The sequence below is a fragment of the Grammomys surdaster genome, unplaced genomic scaffold (genome assembly GCF_004785775.1).
Source record: "Grammomys surdaster isolate TR1022 unplaced genomic scaffold, NIH_TR_1.0 341, whole genome shotgun sequence".
NCBI lineage: Eukaryota > Metazoa > Chordata > Mammalia > Rodentia > Muridae > Grammomys > Grammomys surdaster.
The window spans coordinates 1,270,389-1,292,754 of record NW_021604760.1 but is presented as its reverse complement, the minus strand read 5'-3'; the positions used below and the strand labels follow the sequence as shown (position 1 = coordinate 1,292,754).

At 42.2% G+C, this 22,366-nt stretch overlaps 1 protein-coding gene and 1 non-coding gene across 2 annotated transcripts in view; one reads left to right on the top strand and one right to left on the bottom strand.

Moving 5' to 3' along the window:
* Window positions 1-22,366, top strand: part of Ror1 (receptor tyrosine kinase like orphan receptor 1) — a 350,188-nt gene that overhangs the window by 313,433 nt on the left and 14,389 nt on the right. The window contains exons 5-8 of the mRNA XM_028778770.1: window positions 1,536-1,663; window positions 3,403-3,720; window positions 5,484-5,729; window positions 19,578-19,789. Coding sequence (XP_028634603.1) covers window positions 1,536-1,663; window positions 3,403-3,720; window positions 5,484-5,729; window positions 19,578-19,789 — 904 coding nt within the window. The remainder of the gene's footprint in view (window positions 1-1,535; window positions 1,664-3,402; window positions 3,721-5,483; window positions 5,730-19,577; window positions 19,790-22,366) is intronic.
* Window positions 11,593-11,699, bottom strand: LOC114630564. The gene has a single exon (XR_003712835.1). It is a non-coding gene; the product is annotated as a U6 spliceosomal RNA (small nuclear RNA).

Genomic DNA, 22,366 nt, shown 5'->3' with positions numbered 1-22,366 from the left:
GAGAGAGAGAGAGAGAGAGAGAGAGAGAGAGAGAGAGAGAGAGAGAGGAAGAAAGTATAAGAGAAAAGAAAAATAAGCACTTAGCAAATGTCTCCTTTTTGAATGAGTGTCCTCTAAGTTCACCATAAATACATTAGTAACAGTAATGTACCATCTCTAGTCTCAAGGGACTTCTCTAGCAGCCAGTCATGGTAGCTCCCAGTCACTTGAGAGACTGCGGTAGAACTATTACACCTTCAAAGTGAGGCTGGACAACAAATTAAGACTAGTTATAAACAAAATCAATGTGTCTGGGGCCATAGCTCAGTGGTAAGTACTTACCTAGCTTGTATGAGGCCCTAGTTCCGTCTCCAGCACTGCTAAATTAATACACAGACAAATAATAAGCTTTTATATTATTTGATGGGGTTACATAGCTTATACCTATAGGGCAAAGAGGCCAGTTACAACCTCTGTTTTAAAGGCAAGGACCATGATGCACAGGTCTTGGCCAGCCTGTCTAAAGAACACAGAAAGAATATTTTGGTATCCTGTCTTCTAACGTAGAAGCCAAAAAAGGCAAATGGATGTTACGTGTTGACATCAGCCAGAGGAGAAGAACTAGGGTAAAGGTGAACTCACAGATATAACATGCAGTCTTTAGGGTAGCCTACATCTGTTGTTCCACCCCCTGGCTCTACCCTCTCTGTCTTGAGCATCCTCACTGAGGACTTTGGTGGGAGTGGAATGTCCATCTTCAATCCTACTCTCCTGTCCTATGACTTGTGGCACTGCAGCTTTCTTGACATTGCCTGGTGTCCCCTGTCTTTAAGATAAAGTCTACTTCCCTTGTTCACTTATTATTATAGTTTTAAAGCAGCAAAATTCTCATGGCTTATTTTTTTAAGTTTTAATGGTCATAGAGGTAAGGTGTCTATTGATGTTTACTCCAGAGTTCCTTGGATTTAGTGGCTGATCTCAAATCTTTTGATCTGTGGCTTGCTCTGGCCTCTTGTAGGTAAGTGGGACAAGTCTTACCCAGTGAGGAGCCATGAAACCCAACTGTTCTCCCTTCCAGCTGTACCAACTTCCTACCCCGTGGAGCTCCTAATTGACATGTCAGTTGGTGTGGATCTCGTGGCTAATGTGCGCACGCCTTTGTAGCAAATGGAGCAGAAATAATCTGCACTTAGAAAACAGAAAACTGTAGAGCATGTGCCCAGATTTCCAGCTTGCTTCCTCTTCGCTCTCAGGGCTACATCATCTTCCAGCCCACCACCAGCTGCAAAAATAAAAGTCCTTTCCCATATTTAAGGATGATTTTGCGCTTCAGGATGATTTTCTGTGGGTGTAGGAAACTTGACCAACGTGACCAACAGATGTTTTAAGGGATGTTTGAGAACTGAATTTAAAAAAAAAAAAAAAGATTCTGTAAGTTTAGTCTTCATTATATGGTGCCCAACTGCGCCCCCTCGTGACCATTTACAGCATTGCACAGCCGGAGTGAACAGTGTGGAGGTAGTTCTGTGCTAAGAATCACTGTGCTTTGTTTTTAGAGACGAGTATGAAGAAGATGGATTCTGTCAGCCATACAGAGGCATTGCGTGTGCACGATTTATTGGCAACCGCACTGTGTACATGGAGTCTTTGCATATGCAGGGGGAAATAGAAAATCAGATCACAGGTAGGTAACATCAAAGAAATGATACTTAGCCTTCCTTAACTATTTTTCTTGCCAGAAGTTTTTCTGGGCTTCTTTCCTGACAGAGAATTAGGCTAAGCTTAGGGTTGGGAGTGGGACCATAAAGAAGCATAAGATGTGATCTCTGTGCTCTGGAATTTACATTAAAATAATTTATTAGAGGTTAGTCTTGGAGGAAAAGGAAGCTTCGAGAAGTCTCACATTCATGCAAACACTCAATAAATATTACTGAGTGCTTTCAGTATGCTGGGACCAGACTGGACACTTGGGGATAAGAGAGCGTGAAGGAGCCAGGTGTGGCTCTACCCTCACAGAGCTTGCATTTGGAAGCAGTATGGTGGAGACTAGGAAGGAACAAACTTGGACTAGAACATTCATCCCAGAGCTGTTGTTACAGAGACATCAGGAAACTGCTGTTCTCCATGTACTACAGTGAAACACTTCCTAATACAAGAGGGAGGGAGGTGTGGACCACCATGCACCATTTTGCACCATTTTTACTTGAGGATTTTAAGAGAGAGATGGATAAATCCATGACAGAAATATGGGAGGGAGAACTCTGTTCTATGAGCAACTTGACAAAACGGAGAAGCAGCTGAGGGGAACTGTTAAACTGAAAACAAGGACAGGAAGTGGAGTTGCTTTTGCTGAAGCCCTCGGGGGTGGGGGTGGGGGGGTGAGAACAAGAGTAAACACAGGATAAAGAGGAGCCACTGAGCCCAGGGTTTCCACCCAGTCCAAGAGCATTTAGACACACTTTAAAATAAGGATACACATTAAATAAATGGCGTTCTGATATAAATATTTGGTAAACAAAGTATAATAGCCCTTTCTTGCATATGTTCAGTGGGTATCAGTTTGCTGGGAAGTATTATAGTTCCATTTTGTTTTTGAAAAACTCATTTCATTTTGTTTGACCCAATGTTTCCCAGACTTGTTAGCCTCTGTGGCCCTTCTCAGAAGCACTTAATATGCTTTTGGCTTAATGGTCCAAGGAACTCACTTTGTGAAACAATGTAACCAGCCTCTTGTGGAAGGTCAGGGCCTACAGGACTGGTACACTTTTGGTATAAATGCCCTGTAGTGTGAGGTTAGGCTAACAGACCCTGAGATCCCGCAATGCATACTGGGACAATGCCCTGTGCGGTGTGAGGTTAGGCTAACGGACCCCAAGATCTCAAGATGCGTACTGGGACAATTGAATTGTATTTTTCTGGTATATTGCCTAATTTTCCGAAGATGCAATAGAAAGTATTCAAGCCACGATGAACTGAAGCAAATAGTCCAAAGCCATCTGGCAACGCAGTGCTATGCTCTGCTCAACCTTGCCTGAAACAAGCTCTGACCTTGGGCTGTCAGATGTCTTAGAGCCTCAGAAAATTAATTTTAAAAAAAAAAGAGAAAAGAGTACAGAGGGAAATACTCTCTGTAGAGAGAGAGAAACAAAGAAAAATATATTGTACTTTAACCCAATTAATTCTTTTTATTAGGAAATGGTACATGTGTAATTCAATCCTGTTTTTCTAACTTTGTAGTCAAAAAGATTTTTTCAAGCCAGTGAAAGTGAGCTGCTTAGACATCTGAAATGAATCTCCTTCCCTTGGCCTTGTGGGCTTCCCAGCAGATTCCCCGCAGTGGGTTTCTCCCTGGTATCTGTTGACTGGATCACGGCAGAGATAAACCCTGGCCCCTGGGAGTTAATAACTCTGTTTGTTTTTCAGCTGCCTTCACCATGATTGGCACCTCCAGCCATTTATCTGATAAGTGCTCTCAGTTCGCCATCCCTTCCCTGTGCCACTACGCCTTCCCATACTGTGACGAAACCTCATCTGTCCCAAAGCCTCGTGACTTGTGTCGTGATGAATGTGAAGTGCTGGAAAACGTCCTGTGTCAGACAGAGTACATTTTTGCCAGATCAAATCCCATGATTTTGATGAGGCTGAAGTTGCCAAACTGTGAGGATCTCCCCCAGCCGGAGAGCCCGGAAGCTGCCAACTGCATCCGGATTGGCATCCCCATGGCGGATCCTATAAACAAAAGTAAGTGCTGGATCTGGCACTGACACACAGTAACTGTTCACACTAGGACAGCGACAGTACCCGCTGACCATTAACATTCTAGTGACTTGAATATCATGCCTGAGCATTCTGTGGTAGATTAAATAGAATTACCTCGAAGAAGCTTCATGAAGACAAAAAACAAAATGGATCTGTTTTTTTTAAATAACTTAAACACAGAATTACTAAGTGGCCCAGCAATTCCACTCCTAAACATGTAATTGGAAGAATTAGAAACAGATCTTCAAATGGAAATTCATGTACAATTGTCCACAACACAGGCTGGAGAGATTATCAGCAGTTAGCAGCACCCCTTGCTCTTGCAGAGGACCCAGGTTCAGTTCCCAGCACACACCTGGCAGCTCACAACTGTCCTTAAGTTTAGTTCTGAGGAATCCCAATGCCCTCTTCTGAACCCATAGGCACCAGCAGGAATGCAATGTATGCATATACATACAGACAAGACACACAAATACATAAAAATAAATTTGTTTTAAGAACATGATAGAACTATACACAAAGGGGCGTGGGGACGTAGCGCAGTTGATAGAGTGCTTGGAGGGCATGCACAGGGCCCTGGTTCATTCCCAGAATCACATAAACTGAGTGATGCATGTCTGTAATCCAAGCACTCAAGATGGAGCCATGAGGATCATCAGTTCAAAGCCACCCTTCTCTACACTGTGAGTTCAGGACCAGCCTGGTATAGTAGAGATCTTGTCCCAAAATAACTGTTTTGTTTTGTTTTTATCAAACAAATGATGGTATGTCCACGTATGGACATACCATCCATGAAAGGAACGAAATGCAGATGTATGCCACAACTGGGTGAAACTTGAAAATATAATGCTAACACATGAAACCACTGCATGATCCCAGTTATGTGAAGTGTCCAGAATGGACAGATTCATTGAGATATGAAGCAAAGTTGAGGTTCTGAGGCTGCGGTGGTGGGAGGGACTGCCTGGTGGATGTGGAGTCCACTTTGGGGATAACAGGAGTGTTGTAGAAAGGAGTGAAGTTGTACAACCCTGGGAAGGTATCAGGTGGCCTCATGCTTTATATGTGCTGGACCATACTTGATAAATACACATGAAGATGTGTCCCTGTCTCCTGTCCCCACTCCAGACAGTAGGCTGTCCCTCTGCCTGTTTGCTTTTCATCTAGAATTAATTTTCTTTGGTAGTTAATGTCACTTTTGTAGTTATGTATAGTGTTTATTTTTTCCCCGTCGCCAGCTGAAGGACCATGTAAGAGAGCCTACTTTCTCACAGGCCGCTCATACCATCAGCACAAACAGCTCAACTCCTACTTGAAGCACAGGCTGCCCCTAGTAGACTTTTCATGAGTTATCGCTAGACTTTCTAAGATGCTCCCCCCACCCCCAGTCAGAATGGAGGAAAAAGTTGGCCTCCAATCTCCCTTGAGCCACTAACTCCTAAACCATGAGAAATCCCTCCTGTGCCCCAGCTGCCTCCCCAATCCCATTTCTTCCTGTATTCCCCAGTTAAAAACACTGTAGAGGGTCATTTTATTCCTGAAGCATAAGCTTTAAATCCTCCCAGGAATGTGAGTACAAGGCAGGCCCTGAGCCCAAGCCTAGCATACTCCCCTCACTGATCTGCAGGGCAGGAGACCTACAAGGTTCTTAGCCGGCCCCTCCCCATACCCAATCTGTTGCTAGGCAGGACAAGTCCCCTTCTGTTTCTTACTAGCAGTCTGGGCTTTTCTTTCATGTTTTTCAGATCACAAATGCTACAATAGTACAGGTGTAGACTACCGGGGAACCGTCAGTGTGACCAAGTCAGGGCGACAGTGCCAGCCGTGGAATTCTCAGTATCCACACACACACAGCTTCACCGCCCTGCGCTTTCCGGAGCTCAACGGAGGCCACTCCTACTGCCGCAACCCTGGCAACCAGAAGGAAGCTCCCTGGTGCTTTACCTTGGATGAAAACTTTAAGTCTGACCTGTGTGACATCCCAGCGTGTGGTAAATAGAAGTTATTGGCTCTAATGTATTCAGTCACCTTTCAAATATCCAGGTCCCCATGTAGAAGGTCTAGAGGGTGAATTCTATTGATCATGGTCTCTCGATCAGAATATCTCCATCATACATAAGTCTAGCTGTCTGTACATACAGTTCCTTACAGGCACCAGTGCCACTCTCAAGGAGCACCTGGAGTGACTACACAACTCTGTGGTGTGTGGTGCCGGCTCTCCAGAGGCACAGGGTCAGATAGCCAATCACAGTCATTCCTGTAGAAAAGACCCTTTTCCCCAGGAAGTCCATAGACACAGAAACTGTCTTGGCACACAGGTCTATTGGTAGCAGTGAGGAAACTGATCTGTCTCACTGAAATCACCCAGGAAGCAGGAAGAATCTGCAGTCATTGCTCAGTGACCGAGGGCAGTCTACTAAATTGTGATCTTTGTCTTGGCCACTAACGATGCAGAAGAGTATGATGTCTGGAAGGAAAACGGAGTTGTTGTCAGTTTGTTCATGTCTACTGGATGATTATGAATAATGAGAGAGGATGGGAATGTTGGTGAGAAAACCCTAGAGCTGGGAGTTATTTTGGAGCAGATTCAAATTTATGGTCCATGCGCAGGTGGAATGGGCTTCCCAGCACAGTGGGGGAGCTGGGATGTCACTGCTGAGAAAGCCAGAGCCACAGCTACAGAGTGGGACTGAACAAAATGGGCAGTCACGGAAAACAGATAAACAGTCCTAAGGAGCTGGGAGTCTGAACAGACGATACTGCAAGCCATTCCTCAGAGGCATTAGTTGTAAACCCACTACAGGCTTATCGGGGAGTGGGGACAGGCAGGGCCCTGAGCACATCACAAAAGAATAAGGAGTGGGTCCCAGAACAAGTAGGAATAGATGAGGTCCCAAAGGTAATGTTCCAGAGGGCTGGTGAAATGGAGGCTTCGTGGGATAGTAGCCAGATGCTGGGTGCATGGGCAAGCACTGTGTTCGGAGCAGAAGGCTGACAGCACAATGAGCTGAAACAGACTTTTGCAGGAAGAGAGGTGAAGGAGGGCAGTGGGCTGTGGGCAGGTTGGGGGAGTATCTGGAAACTAATGATAACAGGGTCACTGGTTGGTCAGATGTGGAAGACAAGAGAAAACTCAAGGGTGACTCCAAAACTTAGTTAGCTTTTTGCATAGAGGAAGAAAACCACAGGAAGAGAACTTTGGTGGGACCTGAACCAAATACTCCTAATAGGAAATACATTATTTGTTTCGGCTAGATAAATACCTTACCCTTAAGATGAATTGCTTTCTGGTTTTGAGACAGGGTCTTGTTTTGTAGTTCAGGCTGGCTTTGAACCCAAGAACTCCTCTACTTCATCTTCTGAGTGCTGGGGACTTCTAAGCATGCACAACTACCCCTGACTTTTTCTAATTGATGTCTGGTTTTTAGTTTCCAGCTAATGCTGTTCAGAAAATCACTTGCCCCCAAATTGGAAGATTTGTTTAAAATCTTATCCAGGGACTCAAGTGCTATTTGGATATCTCAGATTACTTATATCTGTAGAGCACCTGCTATGTGCCTTCAGGATGCTTGGTGCTTAAGGACTTGATCTCCATTTAAAATTCATAATTATGATATGGAGAAAGTGGTTTTGGTATGTGCTGGTGGGGTTCAGAAAGGTCAAAGGACTTGTCTATAATATACAGCCGGATCCTGATAGGGCTGGACCTGAAACCCTAATCTCTGGCTAGCAGCTCTGACTAAACTCAGGGTTGTGTTCTTCTAACACACACTTCTCTGGCACTTATCTAGAAGTCTTAGACAAATACAATTTTAAAAATATGCAAGAACCACAGAAGGCTCAATCTCTGGACTCTACCGTGCAGGTTCTAGACTTTGCTGAGAAAGAACACTGTCGTGAAAACTTAACCATTTCATGGTATTAGTTAGTCAGTGGTGCTGGAAGGGCATAGTGCATTTCTTTTTTGATAGCAATTTGCAGACAGCCTAGTCACAATGTGTGGGACTGGTTAATTCATGTCTAAGGGCTGTAAATTTAGGTGAACATTAAGTCTAGAGGTGAGACAGTTTCTGCCTCTTAGGATTTAAAAAATTTTTTTTTCTATTTTGAAAGAACATGCTACCTCTTGAACTCTTCAATCTAAGCCACATATGCACCCATTAAAGGAACAGAGAATCTTTGTCATGTGACCTGTGAAAAGCTACCAAGATGCAGTGGCTCCCTAGTGTCGAAGTCAGAAGAGAGCCAGAAAATATCAAGGCCATTGAGCAGGCCCTCCCTAAAAGGGTGATTACAAGGGATCCCTACTTTTGTAACAGCTAGACAACATCTGAAATGTTTTTCTTGCATCCTTGCAAAAACACATAAAAGATAAATGAGAATTCTCCAACACTACTTCTTCCCACTCTGTCTCCTTTCCTTTCCTGGTTCTCACCATTGAATCTAAGGCTTCAGACATTTTAGCTAGTCAAGCACTACCGATGGGCTGGGCTATCCACAACACTCCAGTCCTAACCTACTGTTTGAGAAACCAAGGCTCAGAGCAGTGGTAGGACCCACCCAAGTTCACCAATTAACAGAAGCCAAGTCTTCCTCCTCTAGACCATTGTTCTTTGTTCTACACCAGTATTTCTTAACCAGGGGCAATTTTGCCACCCAGAGAACACTTGGCAATGTCTGTAGATATTTTGGTTATCACTATGGTCATGGGAATATAGGATGGTACTAGCATAATATTAGGTAGAGGACAGGGTATGATATTAGGTACCCTAAGATACCCAGAATAGCCACATAAAGAATGATGTTAATAATGCTAGTGCCAGAGTAAAGAATCTTTTTCTATACTATATAATTATAGGCTATACAATGACAATATTAAGAAGTAATATATTAGCCATTTATTATCCTTAGAATTAGCCAAAAACCATAAGAAGAGTTCATATCCATCATCTCAGGAATAAGTAATTCTATAGCCTCTGAGTAAGGACACTTAAAAAAATACACACACACACACACACACACACACACACACACACACACACTGAGATTCCAAGATGTTAAATACTTTGTCTAAGGTCGTATAGCTAAAAAATAGAACCATAGCTAAAAATAGCTAAACATAGCTAAAAAAATAGATGGACCTACAGTTCGTCTTCTAAGTTCTGTGACTGTATGCATGTGTGAGTGTGTGTGTGTGTGTGTGTGTGTATTCATATATATGAGCATATGTGGAGATAGATGATGATGATGAAGAAGATAGATAGATAGATAGATAGATAGATAGATAGATAGATAGATAGATAGACAGATAGCTCAAGAAGAACTCTTGGACTGACAAGGTATCTCAGAGGGTAAAGGCTCTTGCCACCAGGTTCTATCCCAGGGACCCACATGGTGGAAGGACTCCTGCAAGTTGTGCTCTGACCTCCACATACATGACATGGTATGTTCATGTGCGTGTACACACAGCCATGCATGCACACAGACATATAAGTATAAAATAATTCTTTATCTTGCAATGAGTTCTGTGGTGTGAGACAGATTGGAAATGAGTCATTTTCCTTCTCTGTCTCAAGTAGGATAGAATTTCAAGGGAATGTTCTTGCATTCTCTAGTTTGGTCAAAGTTAAGGAAATTTTTTAAATTGCCATGGGATTTCTCATTTTCCAACTGAAAATTTTTGTTTTAGTTTCAACTAAGCCTTAAAGAAATAGTGTGAACTTTAAGCAGAAAATACAGACACTTGTTGCACTTTCTAAAATACCAACACTTGAAGTTTGTTGAGGATTGATTTACCTGTATATTTTTACTCTATAATAGAATATAAAATTAAGTTCAGCCTGACACAGCTATTTAGAATTCAGGGATTTGACTTTGCAGGATTGGGTGCATTTTCTAGGCCTTAGAATACCTAGAGAATTTCTAAAGGAAGCGTTTTCTTTTTTAAGGATGAATGACAGTTTGAGTAAGACCTCACCTCTCATTCTCCCTGTTTGTCATTCATGTCCCGAGCATTTCTGACATTAGGAAGCTTGTCACTCACTGACGCCAGTTTGTGTTGAGCTTCTGTGCTTTTGACTGCAAATGAGTAGATAGACCATGCCTTAAGGAAACATACAATCTAGTAAGAGAATCAAATTAGAGGCATAGAATCACATTAACCCCTTAGCTGGGTGATGTCACTATATCTGCCATCTTTATACTTTTCAAGCTAATGATTTGTGCTTGGTATCATCATGATGACGGCTACCTGTGAACACCTTGCTAGATTCTTACACCAGGATCTGGCTTCAGGCTCAATTGGTGCTCAGTAAGACATGTTGTACTGGTTAATTTCATTCTCTCCGTAACTACAAGATAAGGGACCATCTTCATTTTAATGATGGAGAGGCTAGAAAGATATTTGTTTTCCTAAGGTAAAACAGGTCACGGGACCCCTCCTGCCCTCTGTCCATCGTGCGAAACCTGTTTCAAGAGCAAACTCAGGCTCCTTTTGGAGAAATGGTCACTCTCTTACCATTTTCCTTTGCTGTTTCACCATCCTGATCCCTGTGCCTTTAGGATACTGTCCATTGATTTCTTTATTCACAACTCCAAGGACATGAGAAAGAGCCTATAGTTGTAAAGTATAATGACATTGACCTTTGCCCTTTCCCCACTGTGTCCCATTTCTAGTCTCCTGATACGACATCCAGTTTTCAGAGCTGGCCTTGCTCTGGCCTGCTGAGCTTCACTGCTTGTATCTCACCTCTATCCCCTGGCTACCTTCCACGCAGTGAGCTTTGGGTGAGGTGGAAACTAATCAGAAACTAAATTGAAGAGGAAATATTGTGTCAGTGTTCTTTCCAACTGGCACCTGGGCGGCTGTAGCCCTTGCTTCAGCTTTTCTGCTCTGGAGTAGAGTCGTGGGGGCTTCCTACCTCTTGGAGTACCCTTCAGAAAGCTCTAGCATTTCCCTGTAGCTGTTTATTCCCTTGCTTCTTTCTCCATTCTCCACTGGTTGAGCTCTCTGTTGGCGGAGGTGGGTAGAGGCTTGCCGTTTGGGGGTGTATGGGGAGGCAGAACCCTGTTTGTGTTAGTGTTTACATGTTCAAAACCCCACCCTCTCTTTGACTGCATCAAACCTGCTACATGTTATCTGTTTCTCCTTATGTAAAGGTCTTGCCTCTACCAAGCTGGGATCCTAAGCAGAGGTTCAGCTTTCGCCAGTGCCCACTGTGAGAAAAGTTAAGAGGCCAAGGGGCTGCATGTGAAGTGGTTGTTCCTGGCCCATTGCTTCTGTCTTTCCTTTTAGCATCTTGGCATGCAACAGTTTGCCAAAGGGCATGTTGTTAGGTTCTGTACTTGACTAGCCTTGACTTGTCCCAACAACCTCACAAACTCCCCCCTTGGGTTCTGCTTTGTCACAGGCCATTTTTGACAGTGGGGTAGTTTACCACTCTAGGCAGGGCAGATGTTTTCCAGATTTCGAACACTGCAGCTTTTAACTCACTCTGTCAGCAGCCTTCTCCCGTATTTCATACAAGACCTGTTGCGAGGCAATTTGTCACTCAGCTGTTTTTTTAAACCAAAATTGAACATTACAGCGAGCTGGATGGTGGCAAGGGATGGAGACAAATCTTTTGTAGTCTGTGGCGTTCTAGAAGAGCTATTTTAGTGCTGTAGATTTCTAAAATGTACTTTAGTTTCTAGTCTTTTGTATTTTCAACAAAGAAACAAATATTAGTGGCTCAAACCAGACTGCTCAGCTACATTATATTCTCAGCCATAAAATAATGTGGGTTTTGGTGTTGGTAATGACGACGATGGCTTAGTTTAAGGCTAGGTGGTTGTTGTTGTTAGGTGGTGATGGTTTTAAATATTTAATGCTTCACAGATTTGCATGACATCCTTGCACAGAGGTCACGCTATTCTTCTCTGTATCATTCCAGTTTTATTATATGTGCTACAAAAATGAATGCTAGCTTTATTTTTTTAATTACGGATAAACCTGTGCACATATGTGGATCTGCATATGTGAATGTGTTCGTGCATGCGCCCACAGAGTCTAGGAGAGGGACTTGGATTCCCTGAAGGTAGAGTTACAGATAGGTGGCTGTGAGCCAACCCACACCAGTGCTAGGAACTGAACTAAGGTCCTTTGCAGTCGTTAACCACTGAGCTCTCTCTCCAGGCCCTGCTGATTTTTAACTATGCCTCAGCTGATATGCTCAGCTGTTGACCTACTGTATAGCTGATCTTGAAATAAACTTTACAAAACATCACTCTGTGGACCCATGCCAAGATGAAATGCTCATTGCCTCTGGTTTGTTTGTTTGTTTGTTTGTTTGTTTTTAACTTTATTTTATTTTTTTGTGCATTGGAGTTTTGCTTGCATTTATCTGTGTGGGGATGTCAGATTCCCTGGAACTGAAGTTTCAGGCAGTTGTGAGCTGCCATGTGGGTGCTGAGAATTGAACCCAGGTCTTCTGGAAGAGCAGCCTGTGCTCCTAACCACTGAGCTTTCTCTCCAGGCTCTCATTGAGTCTTTTTGATGACAGGATTCTGATATTCCACAGTGATGGCTGATATTGACTTGGTGGTCGTCATTCATGCTTTCGACAGGAAACAAAAAGCACAGACAGACAAAGGGGAGTTTGGGTAATTGTTTAAACAGGTATGTTCTCAAGAACATGGAGCCAGGAAAGAAAGAAACTTGCCTCCCACATGCTTTGCCTGCATCCATCCGCTGCTGTTCTTTCTGACTAGCTGTGAAAGAGAGATCAGGGGTCCCCATTGATAGTGCTCAGAGAAGTCATCTTCAGCGTGATGCTGGACCAAAAAAAGAGTAAAAGTGGATCTAGCAGTGTGAGAACCCTAGAAATTCATTGATTTGGCATTGCTTTGTAGGAGTCAGGAGTTTTGTAGGGCCCGGAATAAGTTCTGTTGACTCAAATTTATAAAATGGGAGAACCTTGGGAGGACCATGAGACTTGTCGGTCTCTGTGTAAACACTGCCAGGTACCTCCAGTGATAGAACTCTTGTTCTACTCTGAAATGAGGTGGTTCCTAGCACTCCCAGGTCTACCTCTATAACACAGAAACCAAAGCTGGTGAGCTGGGGGTGCGGTGCAGAGCTGGAGTATTTGCCAAGCATCACAGTCCCTAGCCCCACCTTGGTACTACAGATGTGAAATGTCTCACCCTAACCTTTCTCTTTGTCCTATAAGACATATAGTTCTCCCTTTTACTTACCCATCCTCTTCCTCTGCCATGTCTCTGGCTTTCTCAAAATAGGAGACGCGTCTTTAGAGTAGAAGACAGCATGTAGTGTTTTGTAGCCAGGGTGAGCAGGAGAGGTCCGTGATATGCTTAGTTTTATCTGAGTGTTGACAGTGGAAGCTGCCATGGGGCTGCTTGGAAGGCCATATGTGATGTTCTCAATTTCATCATGCTGTGCGTGTTCCACCTGAACCGTGAACTTGTCAGTGAGATGTACTAACATCCTTTGAGGGGAAAGGAATGAGTTATATCACTGTTTGGACTTTGTAAATCATAAATTGTACAAGCAAGGCCTTTCCTTCAGCCAAAATGCAAATTCCAGTATTTATCTATAAATTTCAACTGATGATTTGAATGCATGATTTTAGTCCCTAGTCTCAGCCCCCTTCAAGAGGGAGAAGGAAACTGATAAAGTGAACAGGCAGTTCCTCTAAAGTGTAGTAGCCGTCTATAATTTCATCCTGATTTGCTGTTTAACAGTATTAGTTAAAAGCACATGGCAAATTACAAATCCCCCCAGGCCTACTACCACCCCACCCTCCTTATCACCCATACAAATGGCATACATCAGCCAAGATATTCGGTCAAATATGTTCCCAGAGTTTGAATGTACTGGATTTATTACTAATAGGTCTATCAAAAGTGAAAGGGATTTAACTTTTAAAACCTAGTCAATGTTTCCACTCAAAGTCCAGGAAGACCATGAGCAAAGGACTCAAACGTATCTTTCTCCAAAGATCTACCAATGGCTAACAAACATATGACAAGATGCTCAGTGTCCCTTCTCACTAGAGAATACAAATCAAAATGCCACAGAGTCACCACTTCATGCCTATTAAGATGCCCACTATTCTTCACTTCCCCTCAAATCAATAGCAAGTGTGAGTGGGAAACTGGGAAAATTAGAATCTCTGGGCAGTGGCACAGAAATACAGAATGAACACCTGCTGTGTAGAAAAATACAGAGGTCTCTTTGAAAAGTAAAACCAGGATTCACATATAACCCACCAGTCTGATTTTTAGGTATTTATTTCAAAAGAATTGAAGTCAGGGTCTCAAAAAGGTATTAAACACCCTTGTTCACTACAGCAACCCAAATACTCATGAACGAATGGACAGTGTTTGGCTAGTTTTATGTCAGCTTGACACAAGTTAGAGTTATTTGGAAGGGGGAAACTGCAATTGAGAAAATATCACCGACAGATTGGCCTATAGTGTGTTTTCTTGACTGACAGTTGATGACTGATGTGGGTGGGCCCAGTTCACTGCCGGTGATGCCATCCATAGACTAGTGGCCCTAGGTGCTATAAGAAAGCAGGCTGAGCAAATCATGAGCAAGCATGGAAGGAGTATTCTCCCATGGACTCTGTACAAGCTCCTGCCCTAACTTCCCTGGATGGTCATATACAGGCTGTAAGATGAAATAAACTCTTTCCTCCCCAAGTTGCTTGTGTCCTAGTGTTTTATCACAGCCATTGAAACCCTAAGACTAGGGGAACAAGGCACATGCATGCCATAGAATATTGTTCGGTTTTAAAACGAAGGAAATTCTATTATTTGGTACAACATGATAAACTATGAGGACATTATTCAAAGATAAGAGAGCCACAAAATAAGTGCTGTGTGATCCCATTTGTGTGAGAATGGAAAATAGTCAAATTTGTCAAAATGGAAGGTGGAAGGTGATTGCCATGGTGGTGTTGGGGCGAGGAACAAGGATGGATAGAAGTTTCAATTTTGCACAATGAAGATTTCCTTGATGCCATTTGCATAATAATACATTTATCATCGGTAAGCTATATGCTTAAACATGGTTAGTTTCAGTCTGTGTGTTTTTAACTTTGGAACTCTCTTCCTTATTAAGGAAGATGGCCCCGGTGTTGTTTTGGTTTGTTTGTTTTTCTTTTTCACAGAAGGAGAGAATGGAGCCCTGATGTTAGCTTTAGTATACTTGTACAGATTCCATTTACTAAGATGTTCCCGGACTGCTCAAAAATGGGCCGCATTCCCTTAGTATGACTAAGACATTAACTGCAGAGGAATCAGTTTCATCATTGATAGGTGCTAGTCCACTTTTGAGCACAGGATTCATCTGCGAATAAACAGTATGTTCTGGGTGTAGCCTCAAGTCAGGGGCTTAAATGCTGGGCATGCCTGCCAACTGAAGACCTAATTATGGTTCCTTCTCCCTTGGCTCCTAGGCATATATTAAACTATCACCAATACAGCCATCTGCATGGTACATCCCCACTTATTCCATGGTTTTCAGATACATGGTAGTGATTCCTGTTTTCTATGGTTTTTACAACTTTTTCTGATGACTCGTTAAGACTCATTTCATTTCCTTTGAATTCTAAGGTTCTACATAATTTCTTCCTACCTTTGCTGTTTAAAAAAATCAGTGCATTTTGCTTTAACTCGGGGTTATCATTTTAGATGATAATTTTACTTTACAAAAGTCCCTCTAAAGAAATCATGTCTACCTTGCTTTAAGCACCTGGATTTTAAAAAAGTGGGTATTTTTTCTAATATAGTTAGTTACTAATCAAAGTATTGAAAAGCATTGTAAAAGTAAAATAGGAATGTCAGGTGTGTGATACCAAGCTGTTGATTAAAAAAAAGAAAAGAAAAAAAGAAAAAGAAAGAAAAGAAAAGAAAATTAACCACGTGATCTTGCCTACATTACTGGTTCCAAAAATCTCAAGTACTCGACATGATGTAAAAACTGCATAATTTTTAAAGTTATCCTAAAGTTTTAAAAATCTTCACCATTCTAATGTCTAGCCAATTTCTCTGCAGTGTGGTTGAGGTGTATGGTATATCAAGCAAACAGTAAGAGCAATGGCCTTTGCTCCAGTGTGCTGAGTATGTCTGTGCCTAGTATGATCCCCATAGATGGAATCCTCATTGATAGAGAATCTTGGCATCCAAATGATGGCCATCATCCCCATCTGATACTGTGGGTAACTGTTTGTGTTTTAATTTAGGAAGCGTGACAGTGTTGGCGGCAGAGGACTCTGCTACAGTCTAGCTTTTGTATATCGTTTATTCTTTCTCAGCTTTAAGGTCTTATCGTGTAAATTGAGGTCATGCTAAAGTGCCAGGTTAAAATGAGGAGTGAAACTGCTTAAGTTGTAAAGGCCAGACGGGGCCAGGAGAAATGCGTCCACGGGTAAGGGCGCTAAGTATCAAGCGTGAAGACCTGAGTTTGATTCCCAGGACCCACAATGTTTAAGGAAAGGATCAATTTTCTCTATTCTCTGACTCCAAAGGCACACTATAGCACAAATACACCACACACACACACGCACACACACACACAATACAAGAATTTTTTTAATATAATACCCAGATAGTATTTAGTTTTATAATTTTTGTCACAAAGGCTGATTGCTGTTCTATAGAGCATCTTTTTTTAAGGCTTGTTGTTGTTGTTGTTCCTGCTGCTGCAGAGACTGGATCCCCTTCTAGCCAAAAGCATATAGTGGCAATCCGGGAGGAATGACTTTGAAGTCTTGGGTTCTCTGAGCCTATCTTTTATCTCTCCCAACATGACCACCTATTGTCCCTTGGGACTGGTGCACTTGGCAAGAAGACTCTGCCTGCTGTTCTCCATGAGTCCTCTCTGTAAGCAGAGGAGCCAAGTCTGGCTGTGTTAAAAGGATTTAGCCTCTTGAAGTTTATTCTCCAGCAGACCCACAGGAGCAGTTTTCCCAGACCGCCCATTTACAATAAAAGGCCTTCCTTCCGTGCCTAATCTGATAGAGAATGAATGTAGAATAGATTCCTTTGTTGGCAGACAGGTGAGACTCTACTTTCTCTTGTTGCTAAAACTCTGGGCTGGAGAAATAACTAGCACTACATTAGTAGTAAATTAGCCTCGTTCTTTTGTAATCATTACGCTCATGATGATTTCACAGAAAAATCCAAGAATAACAGCAGGGATCACCAGCTTACACAGAGAAATTCTATAATGTTAATAATATAGCATCTAACAGCCGAATAGCAATTTTCAATTATCCAGGGTTCTTTCATGAACCTGATCCCATTTGAGTCTCACATGAACCAAATAAGACTGGAAGACTAGCTATTATTATACCTGTTTAATACAGGAAGAGGTGGAGATCAGAGAGGGTGATTCTTGCTTAAGGTTATTTGGACTTTCCAGCTCCAAATGTTTATCCCGCAATTCCCTTGTCTCTAAAGAAAAACTCTTGAGTTGCAACAGGCATTAGAACAGGTACTTTCCATATGACTATGTTTACTGCAACCTATAAAGTCCATAGTTTTGTTTGTTTGTTTTTTTCATTTTACATATCATGGCATATACATAGCATGGCTAAGCTGGCCCAACTTGACCTAGATGATAACAAGGACAGTATTCAGAAGTATCTGACTTTAAAATATATGCTTCCTTTATACTGACAAATTGCCTCTAACCTGTGTGTACATGGTCTGTGTATACACATGCTAATATTAGACCCTGTGGTATGTATTCCTCCATTCACCTATCCCCAGACACATAAACACAATCACCATTAGAGAAAATTATAGTGTTAGCATGAGCCTCGACGGTTCCTGGGTTTGCTATTTACACATCAGAGTGGAAAGTGGGGAGCTTAGCTTAGGTAGCTTAGCTCCCTACCTTGCAGGTTCCCCTCATGACTCCCACCATGACAACACAGGTGCACACAATCAAGAATTCCACCATTGGTAGCACAGGGTCATGCTAGAGCTGAGGGCATGGAGCAAACGTTATTAGGAGGCACCAGCCTCTGACCTGCCAGCTTATGCCCTCGGTCTAGCAAGTAGCTTAGCTATTCTGGCCTTCGGATTCTTCATTATAAAAATAGGGATATGCATGTTGATTTTCCCATGGAGTTGGTTGTCATCATAAAATGAGTTCATTTTGAGAAGTCCCCAGTTCATAGTAACAGTGATAGGAAGCGTGACTTGTGCCGGTAGAGAAATAAATATAGTAAAACTGCTATTTTTACTGTGCTTGATAACCAGATATAAATCCTTCCCCAAGCTTTCAGGAGTGTTAACACAAAGTGAATGTTCTCAAAATCCAGTTTAAGCGGCTCCTTCCTAAGGTTACATGCTAAACATATTTGAGAAGAAGGGTCAGTATTGTGGTATCTCACCAAAAGAGTCTCAAGGAAAGTGGGAAAGCGAAGACTATTTCCACTCGAGTTTGCCTAGAGACCTCTTTGTTTAAAGGAACCCTCTTGGGGTCCCATTGTCATTTTACTTATATTTATGAATCTGTGTTTACAACAACGTAGTATAATAACATCGTCTCTATTTCCTTATAAGACTGTGAGATTCTTAAACACAGAGGTCACGCAGTAATTCATTCCACACTCCCAGTTTCAAAACCAGCTCTTGACGTACAGTGGCTCATATGTGTTGAAGGAGTGGAAGAATAGTCAAATGGAAGCATGTTGATTCTTCCACAGAGTAAATAAGCTCCTCTGAATTTTGTGTCAGTCAGAATGTTCACACTTCAGGTTTTGCTAAAGAAAGACAGCTGATCTTGGTGGTCAGGGTATGCCATTATCGTAACCCCTCTAATTACCATCCCATAATTCGTGTGTTTATTTTACCAGACAAATAATTCATTAATGATGACATATGCTCAAAGCTTTTGGCTTTACTGGTCAGGTTCAAATTAATAAAAAGAAAGGCATACCTCATATCCTTCTATATATATTAAATTTTTTGCCAAGCAATAGTAAAATGGATGTATAAGATTTCAAAAATATACTTCAAAGTGTTAGCACTTGCAGTTACTGGGTTCATATGAAACCACTCAAGACAAATTCTGGGGTTTCAAAAAGTGTCAAGTTATACAGCACTTCTGTGTTGGAGGGACTTGTAGACACCCTCCAGAACACTTACTTCCCTTCTAGATGAGAGAAAGTGAGACCCAGCTTGCCAAATGATTAGCCTCAGTTTCGCAGCTCACCAGACACTGAACCCAGCCTGCCTAAAGGCCCTCACATTCTCAAGGCTGCATCCTCTGAGGCCAGGTCTAGGATTCTGCAGTCGTGTTGATCCTGGAAGATTCAGGGCTAGCCCTGCATATCCCTAATACCCAAGGCAGGAACACCTTGAAACTCAGGAGCACCACTCTGTGGTGCTTGATCTGGGCTGACAGGCAATGGAGAAGAGCCCTGTGGTCTGCATTAAGGCTTCATATACACAGTGTATGCACATATACACAGTATATATACATCTACACAGTAGGTTCACGTGTCAATTAACTTCTAAGGTGTGAGAGAAATGAAAGTCAGCTGCTGCTGGGAAGGGGACAACATCCAAGGTCCCCCTCACACATCCAGAACCTTCATAATGTCCATCTGCAGTTTTCAAACATTTTGAACTTTAAACTTTTAAACTTCACTTAAACTATGTTGAGGGTTTGATAGAAACAAAACATAATAAGTATTAGATTCCTCTTCTCTCGCTGTGAATTTGTGTGCATAGAATAAATCGTTTAAACTTTGCAATGTAATATTATACATGTTTTTGTTTTAACCAGTATAACACTTGCCTTTTTTTTCTGCATCCAGATTCCAAAGATTCCAAAGAGAAGAGTAAAATGGAAATCTTGTACATTCTGGTGCCAAGTGTGGCCATTCCCCTGGCTATTGCCTTCCTCTTCTTCTTCATCTGTGTGTGCCGCAATAACCAGAAGTCTTCATCACCACCAGTCCAGAGGCAGCCAAAACCTGTCAGAGGACAAAATGTTGAGATGTCCATGCTGAATGCATACAAGCCCAAGGTAAGATGGGTAGCATGTATCAGGGGAGAGTGACCTGCTGCAACCCTCCTGCTTAAAACCAGAGGAGAGGCGCGGGCAGAGTTCAGCAAACACAGAGAATAACCTTATAACTCTGCCTTTGCCAGGGGCAGCTCAGCAGTGTGGGGCAAGCCAGACCACAACCTACACTGGAACCAACTGGCCAGAAGGGCTCTCTGCCAGGCCCACAGGGCTCAGAGTGTGAGATGGTTTTCAAATTCAAAGAAGGGAATTCCATGCTCCTTTAACCAAAGTGAAAGAAAAGAGGGATCTAACATTGTTTACAAACTTGCCAGTTTTATGGTACATGGAATGAATATAGAAATCTGTTATACTATACTATATAATTTTGAATGATTAAGATGGTAAATTATATCTCGTATACTTTTTACTATGACTTTTTTAAGAAATCTTTTTAACGCTTAATTTAAATCCATTTTCCTTTGCTTAAAGCAGTTTTTTAATAGAAATGTTTTCCTCCCGGCCCTCTTTGAAGTTGTTCTATGATAGTTCACCTGAGCCTTCCCCCTCTCTGCTAGATTTCACCCCTACCCCCTTGTTGCTTTTCCAACACATCTTTCAACATGTAGGTTGTTCAAGGTCCTGGTGAGCATCCCAGGGTCGCTGGCTTTGCTCTGAATGCAGCTGCTATTCTAGATCCTGCACTGTGGTCCAAAATCACTTCCTTTCAGGAAGGCCAGTGTCTTAGTCCCAGGCCCTTCTGCAGAGGCTCATTTGAACAGTTTAGAGTTCTTGCTTCCAAATGCTTAGCTTTTCATCTTGTTCCAACTCCAGAGGACCATGCATGCAACAATTATTTGGCTCCTCTCTGTGTTAGGGACCATATTATTCTTTTGACCTTGATAATAAACTTTTAGGAAAACTAATGTCTTCACACTCATCTTTTTGCTTATTAAATATAATAGAATTATAGAAACTATCACATCTAATATTATTTTATTTTATTTTGCTTCATGTTGTAAAGTTTTTTTAAAAAAATAAGTCTTCAAAACACATTTGCAGTTACAAAGTCATATTTGTTGGTTTTCAGGTTCTTTAAATGTGAAAATTTTACTTTCAAACATTGTTTCTTAAGTCAAACTACTGCTCACTAGTTGAGTTTAAATTCCTACCACTTATTTTTAGCTCCTTTCCCCCTTTATTTAAAATATTATTATTAATTTTTCATTAATTTATTTATTCACTTTTACATCCTGATGGCAGCCCCTCTTCCTCCTTTCTTCTCAGTCCCACCCTTACAAATCCCTCCCCCAGTTACCCTCTCCCCTCTGAGGAGAAGGGGAAGCTCTCCTTGTGTTCCCTGCTATGGGATATCCATTGGTAGCAGCACTAGGCACATCCCCTCCCGCTGATGCCCAAACAGGCAGTCCTGTTTAGGGGAAGGGAGACGGCCATGCTAGGCTCCTGTCTGCAAGCATAGCAGAGTATCATTATTAGTGTCAGGGGCTGGCTCTCCCACATGGGATGGGTCTCAAGTTGGGGCAGTCATTGGTTTGGCTGTTCCCTCAGTCTCTACTCCATCTTTATTCCTGCGCATCTTATAGGCAGGACAGACTTCAGGTTAAAGGTTTTGCCGGTGGGTTGATGTCCCCTCTCTTCTCTGAAAGTCCTGCCTGGCTACAGGAGGTGGCCACTTCAGTCTCAATATTCTCCACCGGTAGGAGTCTCAGCCTGTCTACAGCTGACTTTAAAAAGGAAACATAAATTTAATACCTTAGAGGTCAGTTCATGTCATGTATACTCAGGGTGGTGAGGTTCAATGCTTTTGAAATCCTTAATTCTGGCTAGCTAGTTTGCATGCATTATAGTATTTAATGTTATGCCATACTCCATTTTTACTTAATACTACTACAAGAGGAAGGAAAGACAACGGCTGGTATTGGTGTACATTCTCAGAGGAACGGTGGGCTTTGAAAGTACTTTTATATATGAAGATTCCCATGCAGCAGCCATTGTTCTGGGAGTTTCTTTCCTATCATCTCTGGGTCACTCAATTAGTTGGTTGCAATGGACAGAGCATGCAGTAGCCACTGTCCTACAGACACAGTCCTGACTACTGTGCTGGAATCCATGGAAAGTGACTTCTGTTCAGAAAATAAATATATCCATTTTGTATATTAACCTTGCTCACTACCTTAAATCCATTCTTAGTGGAAGCTTGCTTGTAACACACAGTCTCTAAGAAGCAGGAATCTCTAAATTAACAGTTTTCCAGATAAAGAATTCAGAGACCTCTGTGGCATAAACAGAAAATGTTAGTATATAGTGATTGATACAAATTACCAAAACGTATATTCTGAGTGATGGAACTAGGTGATGAATCCCAACAAAATCATACTATGCAACAGGTTTCATGTAGGAGATTTATTAAAAGGGAAGTGGGGACAGAGGCTGCTTGGGGGAGGGGGGAAGAATGAGTGTGGAATAGGAAAACAGGGCTTTTTAATGGGGTCGTGGCAGATGTGCAAGGGAACATGCGACAATGTGTAACCTCTGGGTAGCTAGTGATGATGTGTCTGGTTTTCACCGGGTTCCTCG